The 15756-nt window shown below is 40.6% G+C and overlaps 2 protein-coding genes across 8 annotated transcripts in view; one reads left to right on the plus strand and one right to left on the minus strand.

Annotated features, from left to right (window-relative positions):
* Positions 1 to 10689, minus strand: part of tsc2 (TSC complex subunit 2) — a 27604-nt gene extending 16915 nt beyond the window's left edge. For 2 of the 3 annotated variants that reach the window (XM_046046452.1, XM_046046450.1), the window contains exons 1-21: positions 10575 to 10689; positions 7415 to 7599; positions 7219 to 7305; positions 7009 to 7119; positions 6768 to 6915; positions 6151 to 6268; positions 6006 to 6054; positions 4746 to 4871; positions 4536 to 4609; positions 4287 to 4413; positions 3229 to 3372; positions 2989 to 3126; positions 2781 to 2884; positions 2573 to 2654; positions 2249 to 2404; positions 1994 to 2113; positions 1320 to 1442; positions 1105 to 1211; positions 829 to 994; positions 499 to 621; positions 239 to 373 (exon numbers count right to left, since the gene is read on the minus strand). In XM_046046452.1, the coding sequence (XP_045902408.1) occupies positions 239 to 373; positions 499 to 621; positions 829 to 994; positions 1105 to 1211; positions 1320 to 1442; positions 1994 to 2113; positions 2249 to 2404; positions 2573 to 2654; positions 2781 to 2884; positions 2989 to 3126; positions 3229 to 3372; positions 4287 to 4413; positions 4536 to 4609; positions 4746 to 4871; positions 6006 to 6054; positions 6151 to 6268; positions 6768 to 6915; positions 7009 to 7119; positions 7219 to 7305; positions 7415 to 7549 (2373 nt within the window). In that variant the 5' untranslated portion in view covers positions 7550 to 7599; positions 10575 to 10689. Of the gene's footprint in view, positions 1 to 238; positions 374 to 498; positions 622 to 828; positions 995 to 1104; positions 1212 to 1319; positions 1443 to 1993; positions 2114 to 2248; positions 2405 to 2572; positions 2655 to 2780; positions 2885 to 2988; positions 3127 to 3228; positions 3373 to 4286; positions 4414 to 4535; positions 4610 to 4745; positions 4872 to 6005; positions 6055 to 6150; positions 6269 to 6767; positions 6916 to 7008; positions 7120 to 7218; positions 7306 to 7414; positions 7600 to 8998; positions 9154 to 10574 lie in introns of those variants that run through there. The other variant, XM_046046451.1, reaches the window with a different exon arrangement.
* nthl1 (nth-like DNA glycosylase 1) lies at positions 9070 to 14629 on the plus strand. 5 transcript variants are annotated; one of them, XM_046046454.1, is made up of 7 exons: positions 9070 to 9483; positions 10500 to 10687; positions 11686 to 11954; positions 12043 to 12213; positions 12358 to 12517; positions 13178 to 13283; positions 14097 to 14629. In XM_046046454.1, exons 1-7 carry the CDS (start codon positions 9449 to 9451, stop codon positions 14395 to 14397), a joined length of 1230 nt encoding a protein of 409 aa, XP_045902410.1. In that variant the 5' UTR covers positions 9070 to 9448; the 3' UTR covers positions 14398 to 14629. The 5 variants fall into 5 exon arrangements, 4 of the variants coding, with proteins under 4 accessions (XP_045902410.1, XP_045902411.1, XP_045902409.1 ...); XM_046046455.1 differs by having other exon boundaries at positions 10503 to 10687; XR_006824695.1 differs by lacking the exon at positions 9070 to 9483 and adding an exon at positions 13911 to 13993 and having other exon boundaries at positions 10384 to 10687; positions 14097 to 14236.
* The last annotated feature ends 1127 nt before the right edge of the window (positions 14630 to 15756 follow it).

The following is a 15756-nucleotide window of genomic DNA, read 5'->3' on the forward strand; positions in this document are numbered from 1 at the left end:
CCAGTTGTGTGGACTGTTTCCATGGAAATTACAGCCCCTGTGTATGTGTGGAGGGGCTAGTAAATCAGAGAGATAAGGTGGTGTGTGGCATACAGACACCAGCTATACTGGGACATCATAGCACACATGTGGATGTTCTGGCTCCAAACATCTGACTAGATAGTCAGTAAACCCAACATGCAAACTTCAAAACATCCTAGAAACCAGACTATTACTTTCTACAGACTATCGTTTGTACCTGTCTCGACTGCTCCAGGTAGTTATGGTAGGAGGTGATCGCTGTGAGGACAGGAACCACTGCCAGCTGAACATCAGTGCGGGAAAACCCCTCAGGGGTCTTCTTCAAGCGCTCTGAGATCAGCCGATCTGTCACCTACGAGCACATCGGCGAAGAAATTAGCAACATATAGTGGCATTTGGTCATGTGGACACAAGCAAATTCACATGTGTGCAGACTTGTAAGTATATGTTTATATGCACTGTCTTCATTTGAACTACCATGCAGCACAGTGTAGAGCAGAGCTGGTCCAGGCTGCACGGCGACGTCAGCAACAGCACTTTGTACTGCAGCGTCCACGGCAGCTTGTCGAGAACCAGCTTCAGCACCTTCCAATCTGTCTCCTACAAGAGAAAAATAACCATGTCTGATCTCTTTAAAGATAAAATCATCTGTTAGAAGTGTATCTGTGTGGTGTGAAGAGTCATTTGCTACAAAACCCTGGAGCATTAGTGATACAAGAAATAGCAGATACAGTTTTGACAGAGACATTGTACTCCATGCATGCCACCTATCTGTGTGTTGGATGTAATATTTATGTGTATGTGTACCATCTTGAGGCACTGCAGGAGAACACCAAAGGCAGGTGCATAGGGCAGGTAGGCTGAGCGTATGGAGGCTGTCGTAGCAGGTGGTGCAACGGGGGGAGCGGGACTGCCGGCAGGAGGAGATGTTGAACCTGCGGGCTTCTTTTCACTCACACGCTTCTCTGACTCCCTGGCAACAAAAGACACAGTTAATAGTTCATATTTAGATGACTGGATGATAATAAGCAAAACAGATGCAGGTAAGAGCTGTTGCAAAAAGTGGTACGCGCGACTCCTCACCCTGTGTCACAGTAGCAGTAAGGGCTGAACCTCATGGCCCTGTCTTTGTTGGGGACACCGAGACGGTGAAGCGAGTCCGCTCGCATCATCAGGAAGAAGTCAAACACCTGAAGGAGAGAATAAGAAGTTAAAAGAAAAAGAAGTCAACAGGCCTACACATAAACAAATGGAGTAAGAGATACACAAATATGCAGAGGAAAAAGAATCCCTCTTACCTGTAGCCTAATACTGGAAGCGATAACTGAACAGTACTTGTTCTTGTAGTGAAGCTGAAGGTGGCTGATGAGCAACTCGTACACACGACTAGCATGGCTGGCTGGCAGGCTGTAAAGCTTGCTCTGCCAGGAGAGAAAGAGATGGAGGTTTATCACCAGATACGTTTCTCCCAGATTCACAAATACTCAGAGAAACACTTTTCTCAATTGCAACCCAGGAAAAAACGTTTTGAGTCCATTTTCTTTCCCCATAACTTGATCATCTTATGTTAAAAGATAAAGATAAGTTGATATTAAATCAATAGGATTATACAATATTAATAACTTACACTTTACATTTACTTATTGTTTTTGTGTGTCAATAAATCTTTTTTTGTCTTTTTTGGGTGCTGCATGAACCTTTTGTTTATATCCAAAGAAGGTTGTTGAAGTGGATTTAGCTCACTAACCAGTAAGGGTCGAACCATGCAGACTGCATTAATATCAGTAAACACGCTTCTTTAAAAATCACTGATAATACACTTTTGGTTCTTTATGCTGACGGCCAATTTAAGAAGTTTCCAAATATCAAAAGATATTAAGTTTATAGGACACAAAGTGTTTCAGATCTTTTTAAAAGGTCTCTTGCTTGGTCACTTTTTTGAATCTAGCCTTCAATATTTGCATGTGTGTACCTGCAGGATTTCCAGCAGGCCCAGTATAGCAGTCCTGACATCCTCCATAGGAGACTCTGCTGTAGGGTCTCTCTCAGGAATCTCTAGGGGCCCTGGACACACCAGAGAGCGACTTGCCACCTACACAGAGACAAACACAACAAAAATGATCTCATCATGACTGGAATGGACAGAACTAAAGGACTTAATGAGGGTAAAATTGAGACAATGTGAGCATCTGTGTATGTGTGAGCTTGATGTGTGAGCTTGATGTACCCGCTCAATGATGTCCAGCAGGCTGTTGAAGTGGTGTGTGTTGCAGCCCTCAGCGAGATCCACCAGTAGCTGGGTGGCCTGTTTTCTGACGGCCAGGTCCCGGTCTTCAGCTATCCCATTGATCTGGGGGATCACTACCATTTCAATCAACTCATCCTGCAACCAGTCAATGAGGAAACAAGACAAAGAGTTTTATCTTGTTGGATTTGAATGACATATATCTGATCAAATCGAATCAAAACAAACATCCACACGTTAAAAACCACACATCAGTGCACAGCAGCAAAACAGGATGCAAATGTGACTGTATGCGTGCGTACTGACCTCGTAGAGTTGTCGGTTGGTATTGAGAACAAAGGACAGGATATGAAGCACTTTGATCCTTATTACACTGCGAGTCTCATTCCTTTGGAACCAGACAGCAATCGCGATGATCAACAAGAGGAACACAAAGAAAAATCAAAACCTGGTCACTGAGGCGTTCGATTTCATTACCATATCATTACCATTAAGATCTTTCTGTGCTTCCTACCTGAAGAATTTCTCCATGAGGCGGTGAAGGCTCTGAATCCAGCCGTCCTTGGCTGGCTGGATAGACTGGGCCCTGTAGGAGATGAGGGTCAGCACTGAAGCATCCTGTCACACACACACAAAAGATTAAGATTAGAAACGTAGCAGCAGTATGTATGAAGATCAAATGACAGCATGACACCAAGGGATGGAATCTCAACAACACTAACAGGTCTTTTGTCAGCACATTTCTCCACCAGACTGAAGAACTTCTCTGTTGAGCCGTGGTAACCGTTCTGCTCATATAGCTCCTCTACTGTGGTCAGCAGCTCATACACGATGACCTTCAACTCCGCACTGCCTATTGTCTGTGAAGACAGATGTGACACGCTACTTGCTCAGAAAAGAATTGGTATTTTACTCTGTGTGTGTGTGTGTGTGTGTGCGCATTATATACTGTATGTGTGTACCTGGATCTGCTGCAGCAGTCGCTCTATGATTCCCAGCAGGATGTCCCAGGTGACCACCTGCAGCTCTTTGCCATACTTCTTGATTAGTCTCGTGATGGAGAGGACGATTTCATAGGACACCACCTCATTGGCACACGACATGGCCTGAGTGGCAGAGGTCAGACAACTGCTTTACTGCATTCATAGTCTAGAATAGTCTAGTTTTATCAGACTACCTTCTATATAGTCATTTCTTATGTATCTTTAGTCATTATTGTTCAATCTCAGCTTTACTCAATCCTTAAAACTTGGGACAGGGCAACAATTGATAAAGTTACGCTGGATAGTGCTTGATAGAATATATTTACAGCAGTAGTCTATGACAGTAAACTGATTATCTTTGGGTTTGGACAAAACAAGAACTATTGGTGTGTAACCTTTAGGCTTCAAGAAATTGTGAAAGGCATTTTTCTATGTTTTGTGACATTTTGTAGACCTAAGAAAAACTGAGAAAATAAGTTTCAGATTATTCAATAATGAAATTAATCATTATTTTTTTCCCCTTATTTTGCCAAGTATGCATTAGGTTTATTTTCATGTAGATCATTTTGGCTGAGATAACATAATCAGAAAGAACATTATGTGTATGTGTTAGGGCTGGACGATATGGCCAAAAAATCATGATAAAAAGTTTCATATCAATCGATGTCAATAAGTATCAAATTGTTATTTCTTTCGAATTTAAAGGATGATTTTTGCTCCTGATTGAAAGTTGAAGAAACCTGATGGTTAACTGTGGTTTAAACTCTTCTTTATGGTCAACACTTGAGGCCAAATAGAGGATCACTTCACAAATCTGAGGTAGAACATTCAAAACAATTATGATATATCTTTGTCAACAAATATGCATGAGTAAAATTAAGTTAAAGCATTTTTCAGTCCTTTTTCCTCAACAATAAAACAATAATTTAAAAAATTCCTAATTTGTGTGTGATTCAACATTTGTTAAGTTGTTATTGAAATGATATAGCAATAATTATTGTTATTGTTTTATTGTCCAGCCCTGGCATGTGTTTTACCTTGTAGAAAGAGGGCAGAACAAGTGTAGGTGTGTTTTTGAGGGCGGGGAGTCTGTGTGCACCCCACAGAGCCATTCCAACAAAGAATACAGCTCCTCTCAACAATGGTGCATCCTCCATGTACACCCTGGTCCAGGTTGCAGGTAAATAAAGAGACACACATTATCGAAGAAACACATGTCATCACAAAAATATATGTTCAGTAATGCACCACAAGCTCAGAAAATATGCTTAAACCAGGAGCAATACCTCTCCTCCATAATGCGACACATGGTGTAAATGGCACTGTGGCCGAGGTGGGTCCCCAACACCTTCCTCATCAGCTAGAGAGGCAGAGAGCAGCACAACAAGAGAGAACAACAAACAACACCGGAGGCGGTTATGAATTGTGCCCTTTCACGTCAGATAAAAGCAAACGTGTGTGTGTGTGTGTGTGTGTGTTCGCGCGCACACTCTCACCTTCCAGCAGGATTCACAAAACTCCTTGACGTTGACAGTACGGCAGAGGGTGATGATGAAGAAAGTGAGGGAGTCTGAGGGCAGGCAGTTGTAACACACCACTGCATCCAGTACTTGTAGTGCCACCTGAACACATCATACACAGTCACACACACAAGCAGTACAAAAACTGATCAGCATCAAACTTGCAAAGGCCTTCAGCTGAGACCGCTGTTGAATACAAGCCGACTGCGTTAATTATTTTTGCATAGTGCTTTGATGAATAAAAAAAAAATATGTCTGTGGTTCATAAATTCAAGATTAGAGTAGGTGTCACTAGATTGGCTGTGTTAATTATGTAGTTAATGGGTACTGGTGATGTTTACATAATCACTTGTTTACAATAAAACCATGTGCATTTTTAAAAGTCATAACAAGAGGAAAGTAGTTCATTATAAACCTCTTGCCATTTGATTGTTTAAAATTAGGCATCACATGATCGCCTCACGTTTTTATATGGCATGGCTAAATGTTTAAGGAATTCCACTGTAGTATAAATGTAATCAGCACTATATGAGTCTGTCATGCCGTCACCAATTAAAAACATGGCAGTACATCTGCAAGCTTCACATCAGGAAACTGCTCTCTAATCTTGATAAATTCACATTCAGCATGTTGCAAAACCTGTAGACAACTGGAGATTTTAGTAAATCAAAGCATATCAACAACCCAGGTCCACAAACAATCACATTTTGAGAATCAGAAAAACACTTGAAATGAAATAAGATCTCTTCCCTCAGTGCCTCCGTTTGCTATGACAACACGGTGCTTATAAATACACACCCAGTGAACACGATATAAAAGATGAAAAGGCCATCTGCATCCACACAATTTAAACAGAAATGTCAGTTTCTTCATCATTTATTTCAAAATTATTGACGGTGAAAAGAATGGCTTTTGATAGTGATTATGCAGGTTAACTGTATACAATGGCTTTGTACTCCATTCTCACACTATTTGCGAGACCTTTGAGTAACTGAACCACTGAATGACCGAAGGTCTTCGCTGGCTCAGAAATGTCATCTTACTACCAATGAACAACAACAGTAACTTTTGAGCAGGGACGGCCAGCATGTACTGTTGAATACCAACGAGATGTCTGAACAAAGACAGTGTTGATTGTTCTTCAGATGACACTTGAAATCATGTTACACTGCAGTGATAGTTGCTTCAGTTTAACCCAAATCTGTAAGTAATGTGAAGAAATAAACAAATACCTACCTCAATATCTGTTGAAGATGTTGTTCTATTGCACAGGAGACAGATTTTCCTGTAAAGAGCACAACAGAACGAGCAAAATGCATGTTAATAACATTTTCTTGATTAAAAAACAACAGAGATGTGTTTATTTGTGTCTCTGACTTACTGGACCATGACGGAGACATTTTGGTCCAGATAGCAGCTGTTGAACTTCACCAGATTTACAAGAACGTGAAGAAAGTCGGAGGTGAGACCTATTTCCATCCACAGGAGGACAAAGGGTGCTGATGGAAAGGAGATAACAGTGAATAAAGGTGTGTAACAGACCACTCTTTGTCAGTTACAATTACAAACTCTACTACAAAGCGTGGTTCACATTAGCTTGGATCTCAATTACAAGGGTGTGTCAGCTACACCAGAGGGTTAACAGTCACCGTAGCACTGTAATATGTTTAGTTTAGTTTTTAAATCTTCATTGTAAAGTCACCATATCTGTGCCCACAGTTGAACACAAAATCCATCTACAAAAACAGAACAGCGATCACAAGTTGAAACTAACCGACTGAGACGTAACAGAGACATACAAAACATTTACAACTATCTAGTATGAAACCTAATACGCCAAGTTAGTTTATGGGCTGTATTTATTCTGTGTTTGACATCACTGGAATCAAGATTATCAAATCCAAATATTAACATTGCAATTCAAAACGAAAGAGGATTATGGTGATGAATTATGCTGATAATACATTTTGAAAGTGCTTTAATATTTGTTTGTTTTACCTATGTCCTCCTCTAGGTATGTGATGTCTTTCCCGTTCTCAGTTAAGGCTTTGAAGACTTCCAGCCTATCAGATAGGTCCTCGTTGCATGGTTGGTAGTCTCTGATCTCCTTGAAAAAGTAGGCTCTCAGCGGGCCGAGCCGCTCACCCTTCACATGAACAGTGAACGTGGCTTTTATAAGATAACAGGAGCTATATTCACATTTTGTATTTGCTTGTGTGTGTGCATTGTGTCTATGTACCTGTCCCTGTATAATGGACCTCAGCAGCTGCAGGACAGCGTGTCTGGCTTCAGGTGGTTGCTCTGGAGAAAGCATGTCCTCCACGGCTTTCCATACTGCCTCCACTCCATGCTGAAACACACATATGCATGTGCACACAGATTTAAAAACAAAACAAATAAGACTACATGTACTGCTATGACAAAAATACTACACCCATTGCAGACTCACCTCCTCAAATTTTTTAGTTTTGGCAAGATCACAGACATGGTTCATCATGCGAACACGGTTGCTCAGACCGCAGTCCGGGTGGAGCTCCTGAAAAACAACAAGGTCATGACACGATGCAGAACATGATGACATGGAAATTCAAAGCGTGGTGAGTTTGAGTGCATATGAGCATGCACAGGTGTTCTCTTCTGCACACCTTGATAATGTCAGTCGTAATGATAAACTCAGACGGTTTGTTATCACTCTGTTTGCTTGGTGGCCGTGGGGGTCCCAGCCCAAAGATCCCCTTCACCTTGTCCCTGAGACTCTCCTTGCTTGGTTGTTTATTCATGGCCCAACCTGGAGGCGTGGTAGACTGCACAGGCTGGGACTGACGGCTGCCTGGAAAAAGAGTAACACACATTTTACATTATGCATCACAGTAAGCTTCGGTTATTAAAGTGCAAAAGCTAAAGGATAGAAAGACGTGACGTTTCTTGAAGGCAAGCAGTTTGATGGATGGTCAAAGTAAAACATACGTGTGCTCAAACAAAACCCATTGCAATTGTAAAATCAATTTTCACAGAGCTATTAAAAGCATCAGCAATTACCTTTTCCTATGATTTAGCATTACCTAAGCAAATATGATGCTAAAGATCTAAACAGTCAGTTATCCCAATATACAAACACCGACTAGTTTTCGTATGAACTATTTCTTCAGTGACTCCCACTGAAATGTTCACAGTGAGGTATGTGGATTACCCAGAGTAACTGAGATGCTGTTTCCAGAAGGAAACACTGATGGGTTACCCTTGATTGATTATTGCAGCAAAATCATGAAATATATCTGTCCAGGTGCGTCAGAGAGCTGCAATTGTATACCTAAGTTTAACTCTAATATATCCCCCATATTCACGTCATCTTCTCTTTGTTGTCTTTTTCCACTGACTCAACATTTGGGCAGTGTGGAGTTTTAATATGGATCTTAAAGGGAACTTATGCATGATGAAATAAGATTTCTATTTATGATGACTATTGTCATTTTGTCCCTCATTTATCTTTTTGTCTCCTTCTCAGTCTTTGGCAGTTTGAAGTCTTAAGTGTCTTCCAGGAAATACGAATGTGGTGAGAAAATTTGGTAATTGTCTCTCCTGGGCTGTGCACTTCTAGCTGTTATAAATTGTGTATTCTCACTAAACGGTTGTATATTGTTGTACCATAACTCTGTCTGTAAGGTGGATATTTTCTTTCTCATGACACCCAACCAGCCTAAGATAACAAAGGTCAACAATCTTTAATGACAGACATTTATTACACTATGCATGGCTGCATCTCGAAATCATAACAGGTCAGTTAAGTATGTAAATAAGGTGAACAGACCATTCCAGACTCCCACCCACTATTATCCAGCAGTGAAGTTTGGAGTCCCAGCCTGTGGCTACATGTATAAACCAGGTTTTGGAAATTAGCTGTCATGTGGACTTGACAGAGGGGAGGGGAGGTGAGCAGACAGACAACGACTTCACTGTTTCAGTTCAACAACAACAACAACAATAACAACCACCACCACCACCACATCGATGCAAGGTAGCCTCCCACCAGAGCAAATTACATCCATGAGCACTTGACAAAATAAACATGGTCTAATCAGGAGAAATGCACGACTATTAACTTAAACCGTTAGATAACGTCAGGCATTACGTTGCCTGTCGAGGTCTGAGTTAGCAATCCTCTGTGGCATTCAAGATCTGGTAGCATAAAAAAACTGCACGCCCCCCCTCTCCCCTTCTCCCCCTCTCACCTTATTGGAGAAAAGTCACTTTCGGTTTCATTGACTTACAGCTTCGTCCATATGCAGCTAACGTTAACCTAACAGAGCTGTATGTGTCTGTGCATTTATATTACTCTGTACTTGCTGCTGAAAGCTGGTCCTCAACCGGATGACACACTAATGTTCTGACAGGGCCACTTCCTACAAAAACACGTTCACTGCTTTCGCTGACGGGAAATGTAGTTCTGAGCAAGCTAAACCCAAACTATGCTAACAGCCGTTTATAAGTCTGGGATTATTTATCATGACAAATACAGAGCAAAACATTTACAGTAACTGCACGCATCTGTTCTGTTTCCCAACAGCCGCGAAAAACTAGAACAGTAACGTTATCAATACATGTTACTAAAACTGAAACGTTAGTACCTAACGGCTAAGTAGCGGCTAGCTGAACATGCTAACGGTGCTGAAGTTGGTTCCATGTTGGAGTCAGAAGCCGTACCGTCAGGCTGCCTGTGAGTGGAGCTTTTTTCGAAAACAAGGTTGACTTCTTGTAATTGAATTGTTTCATTGAACTCAACTTTGTTGTATTGCTATGTTATATGGTCAAGAGCATGCTAAAGATTGCTGTGAAAAAAGGAGCGAAACAAACATTTCGAATGGTAAGTAGTAGAAACAGCAAAATACTTAACGTTATTCGCTGTAAGTTAAGGTACCTTATAAGTACTTTGGTTTAAACACAACATACTACTGATTATGTTAATAATGCACTGCAAATGGTAACAGTTTTGTTGGCGTTACAATAATACTGTATGAGGCCTCTGGATGTATGTCCAAAGTCAAGCTCATGACCAATTTGTTAAAAAGATAGTCATTCAAGGAGTATAGACCAGATGTTTTCATTATGTTCCAACTGTACATCAAATCCATAATAACTACTAATTAGTAGAATTGCTTGTAAATTAGCAAAAGTGGCTGCAAATATTGACCTGATGGTGAATTTTAGTAAGACATAATAAAGTGTTTTTAATAAGCATAGATTGTGAAGGAAGATAATGAAAGCAGTTAGAGGAAAAGAGAACAAGTTGTGTTGTTTTTAGGTATACTGTAAAAGCAGGAGTAGTAATGATTAAACTGAGATGATGGAGGACAGTACTAGATTTAAAATAGGAACTCAGGGAAGTGTGGTTTTTGTGATCAGGAAGACACTGTAGACCTTGTTGTGCTTCTCTGTCCTAGATATTAAATTAAATGATTCTCAGACTAGCTCAGAAGAGCTGTGTTATTTAATTCTGTTTTAGTATCATAGTGTTTTTTGAGCTTAAATTTAAAATACCAATTTAAGTTGTTTTATCAAAATGATTGTTATTTCCTTCATGCATTTATTTATATAAGGGATTCAACTTCCCCTCGTGACCAGAAACTACGAATGAGAAACTATATTCATCTAAATGCTTCACCCCCGCTGCAGCACGAGGGTCTGTTATGTCGTCCAGTGTTTCTTTATGGCCTCTCCTTACTTCATGCAAAGCAGGTCTGTAATCACTCGGAGTGGTATTCAAAATGCTGGCTGCACACCTGCGGCCTCTCTCAAGTCCAAACTTACCAACAGACGGAGGAATGTGGATCCAGTTTCCTCTGTGGCCGTGAAAGTGGAGGAGGATGATGATGAGGCGAGGATCTGCGAGCAAAGACCCTCCTCGGCCCCCTTATCAACGGGTAATGTTAGCGTTACACAACACAGACACAAATTAACCATAACGTTAAGTCATTAAACTAGCTTTACAGACTGTCTGCTCCAGGGCTGCGAAAGCTGCCATGGTTGTTGCCAAAAACAACAATAATGCCTTATTTGCTACTGTTGACAGGCTGGCAAATCCTACTGTGCTGAAGCTGAACTTTAATCCACTAAACCATGCAATGTTTTACCAGGTCTAGATATGGAGTATAGTATTGTCCTACCTTCCACTGAAGGTTTACAGCTATAAAGCCTTGATATTCTCCCTACAGGCTTTTTCAAACATGTTTTTAACTGCATGGCATCAGACTTCTTTAAACAGTCATCACACCTTAACTCTAAGGCTGTTCCCCACAGGCCCTGAAAACTGCAGTTATTAAAACATAACAATAAAGCTAACTCACTAATGAACACTTACAGGCCCATATCAACACTGTCATTTTTTAGTAATTTTTTTAACAGCTTAACACTCTCTTGGCCCTAAACAATTGCTTTGATGTTTTCCAGACAGGACTTTGACCACATCACAGCACAGAGACTGCTCTTAAGGTCTTGAATGTTGAATGGGATCCACTCATATACAGACAATGGAAAAGTTTCAGTCTTAGTATTATTAGATCTCAGTGCTGCATTCAAAACATTTGACATCAACATATTACTACACACACAGGAAAACTGGGTGGGACTTTCTGGGACAGTGCTAAACTGGTTTTAATCCTAAGAACAGGGACTACTTTGTGTTTAAGACGATACAAAATCATTAGGCTCAACTACTGTCAAAATTAAACACGGACAAGCAGCATTCAGTCTTTATGCACCACACATACTACTTATGTGATGTTCAATAAGGTGATCACATACTTTGCACGGATGTCTAGAAACTTTTTGCCACACAGTCTACTCTCTTTTTAATGCACACTTGCTGTGTTGCCATGCTGGGTCAGATATTTCTCATTCTCTCTCCCCTGTGCTCATTCAGGTGGTTGCCCTGAACTCTTCCCCGACAGGACGGCACAACCAAAAACAGAAACGGACACTTTACCACTGTCTTCACACAGCCACAGGAGGAGACAGTTAAAGGTGGAATATGACGGGGATGAAGGCGCAACACCGGTGAAGACTGAGCACTGGGAACCTCTCGACTGGAAGAAACAATTAGGATACATTCAGGAGATGAGGAGCGGCCGTGATGCACCTGTGGACAACATGGGAGCAGAGAAATGCTACGACACAGAGGCCCCTGCACATGTAGGTGTGGTTTCAGTTTTTTCAAAATAATTCACTAGTTAAAGTCTATTCAATCTGGTTCCCTCTGTTGTCTTGTCTGTCGGCACAGGTGAGACGTTTCCAGGTGCTGGTTTCACTCATGCTGTCTAGCCAAACCAAGGACCAGGTGACAGCAGAAGCTATGCAGAAGCTCCGAGCTCACGGCTGTACGGTGGAAAATATACTCGCTACTGATGACGAAACACTGGGAAAACTCATCTACCCCGTCGGCTTCTGGAGGGTAATGCAGAAGTCTTTTTTTATGTGTTACATCACTTAACCTTAATGAAATCGGTTTAGGAGCTGTGCTTCCATCCTCTCACCCTTCTCCTTTCATCAGTTTAGCACCTTATTGAATGGTTTCTCTCTCCCCACCCTTTTTTAGACTAAGGTGAAGTATGTTAAGCTGACATCGGCCATGCTGCAGAAGGAGTTTGGCGGGGACATCCCAGACAGCGTGGAGGGGTTGGTCCGCCTGCCCGGAGTTGGACCTAAGATGGCTCACTTGGCTATGGACATCGCCTGGGACCAGGTGTCCGGCATTGGTGGGGGCACACTCCTGAAGCATGAGCATTAACTTACAAATCAGATGGAATAAATAGTCACATATAGTTGGAAACAAGCGTCAGTCTGCCTCTTGATAACTAAGGCAATAGTTATCAAGTTTTCTTTGGCGGTACGACTCCTGTATATTTGTGACGCCCAGAGAGACAAATATATTTTTAAGTTTTTATATTTCAGTTAACATGTCAGAGCACCTCAATCCGTGCACGCCATTGTGCCACAGTGTTTGAATAGAAAGAGGCTACTACTAGGACTGCAACTAATTGTTATTTCATCAACTCATTATTTTCTCAATTAATTGATTGTTTGGTCTTTAAAATGTCTGAAAATAGTAACAAATGCCCATCACAAACAGTCCAAATATAAACTAAATTCTATAAAACATAAAACTCACAATTAAGAAGCAGGAATTGGGTATTGTTTGGCAGTGGTGCTTCATAAGTGACTTGATGATTAACTGGATAATCGCTTCAGAAAAATAACATTTTAAACAGATATAGAAAAAATACAGTTTATCTGTTGTGAGTAGACATAGTGAGTCCAACATCACCATTCACTGTTTTCTGTAAATGTAAATGGTTATGTGTGTGTGTGTGTGTGTGTGTGTGTGTCTCATTTATAGTGCTGATTTTTTTGTGTAGGTGTGGACACACACGTGCATCGTATCTCGAATAGGCTGGGATGGCTCAAGAAACCAACCAAGAACCCAGAGGAAACACGCAAGGCCCTGGAGGAGTGGTTACCCAGGTAACAGCATGACTGATTCACCACTGACCCATAACAACCTGATCAATATAGACCAACAAATCTATGAAGATCAGAGTCACCAGGACTGACCCAGATGCGTACAGCACATCATTGACTCTGGTGGTTAATAGGAACTCCTCACTACATGAGTAACGTAACTGTTGAAGTCAAAATTAGGAAAAGTGACCATTTGGTAATTTCATTTTTAATGATGAGGAATGACAAATCCATCATCTGCAAAATGATTTTCAGTAAGTCTGTCTCTGCCAACAATGATTTTAACCTATTACAGGAACAGTAACCTCTGGTAGTTCGAAACAGGGAGATACAATATTTTGTGCACATTTTCTACATATACCTGTCAGATTTGGGCATATTTTAGAATTAGATCATATAGCTGTTTTAAGTGAAATAATTATATACAGAAACAAACCACTATGTCTTTAATTTGCTAGCAGCCGATGATTTAAAGCTGCTTTAATCAATATTTTTAGATTATCATTGGGATCAAATGACTACATGGAATATGAGAGGGGTCGGTTGTAGTGATGAACCCTCAGAGAATTATCGCCCAACACTGCAGCTCCCCTGGAACATTTCTGCGTTGTTTGGTTTTACGCCCTGCAGACTTTACTCCATGATGCTCCACGTCTGCTAGATGTGTAAAAATGCAGCTGTTGGCTAACAAGTTTCCCATGTCAGCGGAAAAGGTGATAATATGTTATTGTTACAGTGCTATTCCCAAATGAGCAAAAAAAACAATTAATACAGGTCTACAGTAAGCATGAGATTTCCTCTCTAACTCTGTTGCAGGGAGCTGTGGAGTGAGATCAACTGGCTGCTCGTGGGCTTCGGACAGCAGGTTTGTCTACCCATCAACCCTCTCTGCTCAGTGTGTCTGAACCAGCACAGCTGTCCATCTGCCCACAAGAACTCTCCTACAAAGAGGCCTAAAGCTAGATCTCCATGGTCTCCGAGTCCAACCTCTTCCTTTAAAACCAAAACTGAACCGGAGTTTGCTGTTAAAGATGAGAGAACAAAGAAGGAGCCACGGTCCACACCCATTTCCCCGACCACGCAGAGAAGGAAGCTAAAAAGCAAGGTTAATCATTAAGTTGGTTGTCCCATAAGTTTGTCCGAGCGGTGACAAAAAGACTTCAATGTATACGCACACACTGAAAACATGCATCTAAGCTAAATGCTGATGTGATTATTGTGATATTTGTGTTTTCATCACATGACACTATAACAACACCTTTTACATTCTATCTGAGATTATATATTTTTGTACTGTTAGTGCTTAATTCTTTATTACCAAATAAAAACATGTTTGTCCTGAAACTGGATTTGAAGGTCATGTTTCAAGTTTGTCCAGTAGAGGGAGTATGCCTGTTGCATATTGAGGGAAAAGTAACAACAACATAAACTTTAAAAAATTGTATGTATCGACACTAAACCCATTTATAACATAATATATGTCAATACTGTACCTGGAATATATAATATACTTGTGATGAAACAACATGAAATATACTTAAATACAGTAAATAGTCTCAATTCCTTATTCATAAAAGCTGTTTTGGCTGTGTTGGCCGTGTTTATCAATTTAGTAACTTTAGTGGTCCCATCTTGCCCTAAAAAAAGTATGCTAGATGTTAAAGTATGCTAGATGTTAGTCCAAATTAGTCAGTAAATAGAAAATAATTGTAAAGAGCTGGCCAAACACTATCAACTTTAAAAAGCACTGAGATAAACCTTGGGAGGCAGGATGAAAAGGATATTTCACTTTGGAAAGAACCCAAGAGCCACATTAGTTCAAACACAGCCTCCGTTCATAAAAACATGGTTGAACTCAACTTCATGTCATTAGGTGTGTCACTTCCAAGGCACCTAGTATTTCATGTTGGCTGACTGCCATGGCTTACTGTGACACTTAAATGGAACAGAGTCATTGTTAATGTTATTACTTACACCTGTGTCGTGCTACAAGGCAAAATTTCTTCTGTGAAAAAGGCCAGTTACAGATATAAATACCCTTGACTGGAACCTCTGTAAAATGTTATACAGTGCGTATATTTGTGGCTTAGTAGATAGTATTATTGTAGTTATTTGGTTGCTTTTGTTTTTTTCTTAATGGTGTTGTTAACTAAGGGAGAGCTGACTGACCACTTACATTTACAGTTATGCACATTTGCACTGAGCTTGCACTACTGTTGTGTTGGCCACTGAGCACCTTTGTAAGTGCCTTGCTGAAGGCAGCTTGACAGTAGTGATTCAGATGCAGTAATTTAATATTTCACTGTTTGAATATGCATTTAATGTATTGCTCAAGGGAACATGTTGCAGTGTTGAATTCAGCTCAATTAAATTTTATTTATATTACCAGACAACAGACATTATCTCTGGGCATATGTTGAGGATTTCACAGATCACATGACTTGAAGTGCAAAAATCTTCTGAAAGTCTCATCTTT

This window comes from Micropterus dolomieu, linkage group LG04 (genome assembly GCF_021292245.1).
Source record: "Micropterus dolomieu isolate WLL.071019.BEF.003 ecotype Adirondacks linkage group LG04, ASM2129224v1, whole genome shotgun sequence".
In the NCBI taxonomy this organism is placed as follows: domain Eukaryota; kingdom Metazoa; phylum Chordata; class Actinopteri; order Centrarchiformes; family Centrarchidae; genus Micropterus; species Micropterus dolomieu.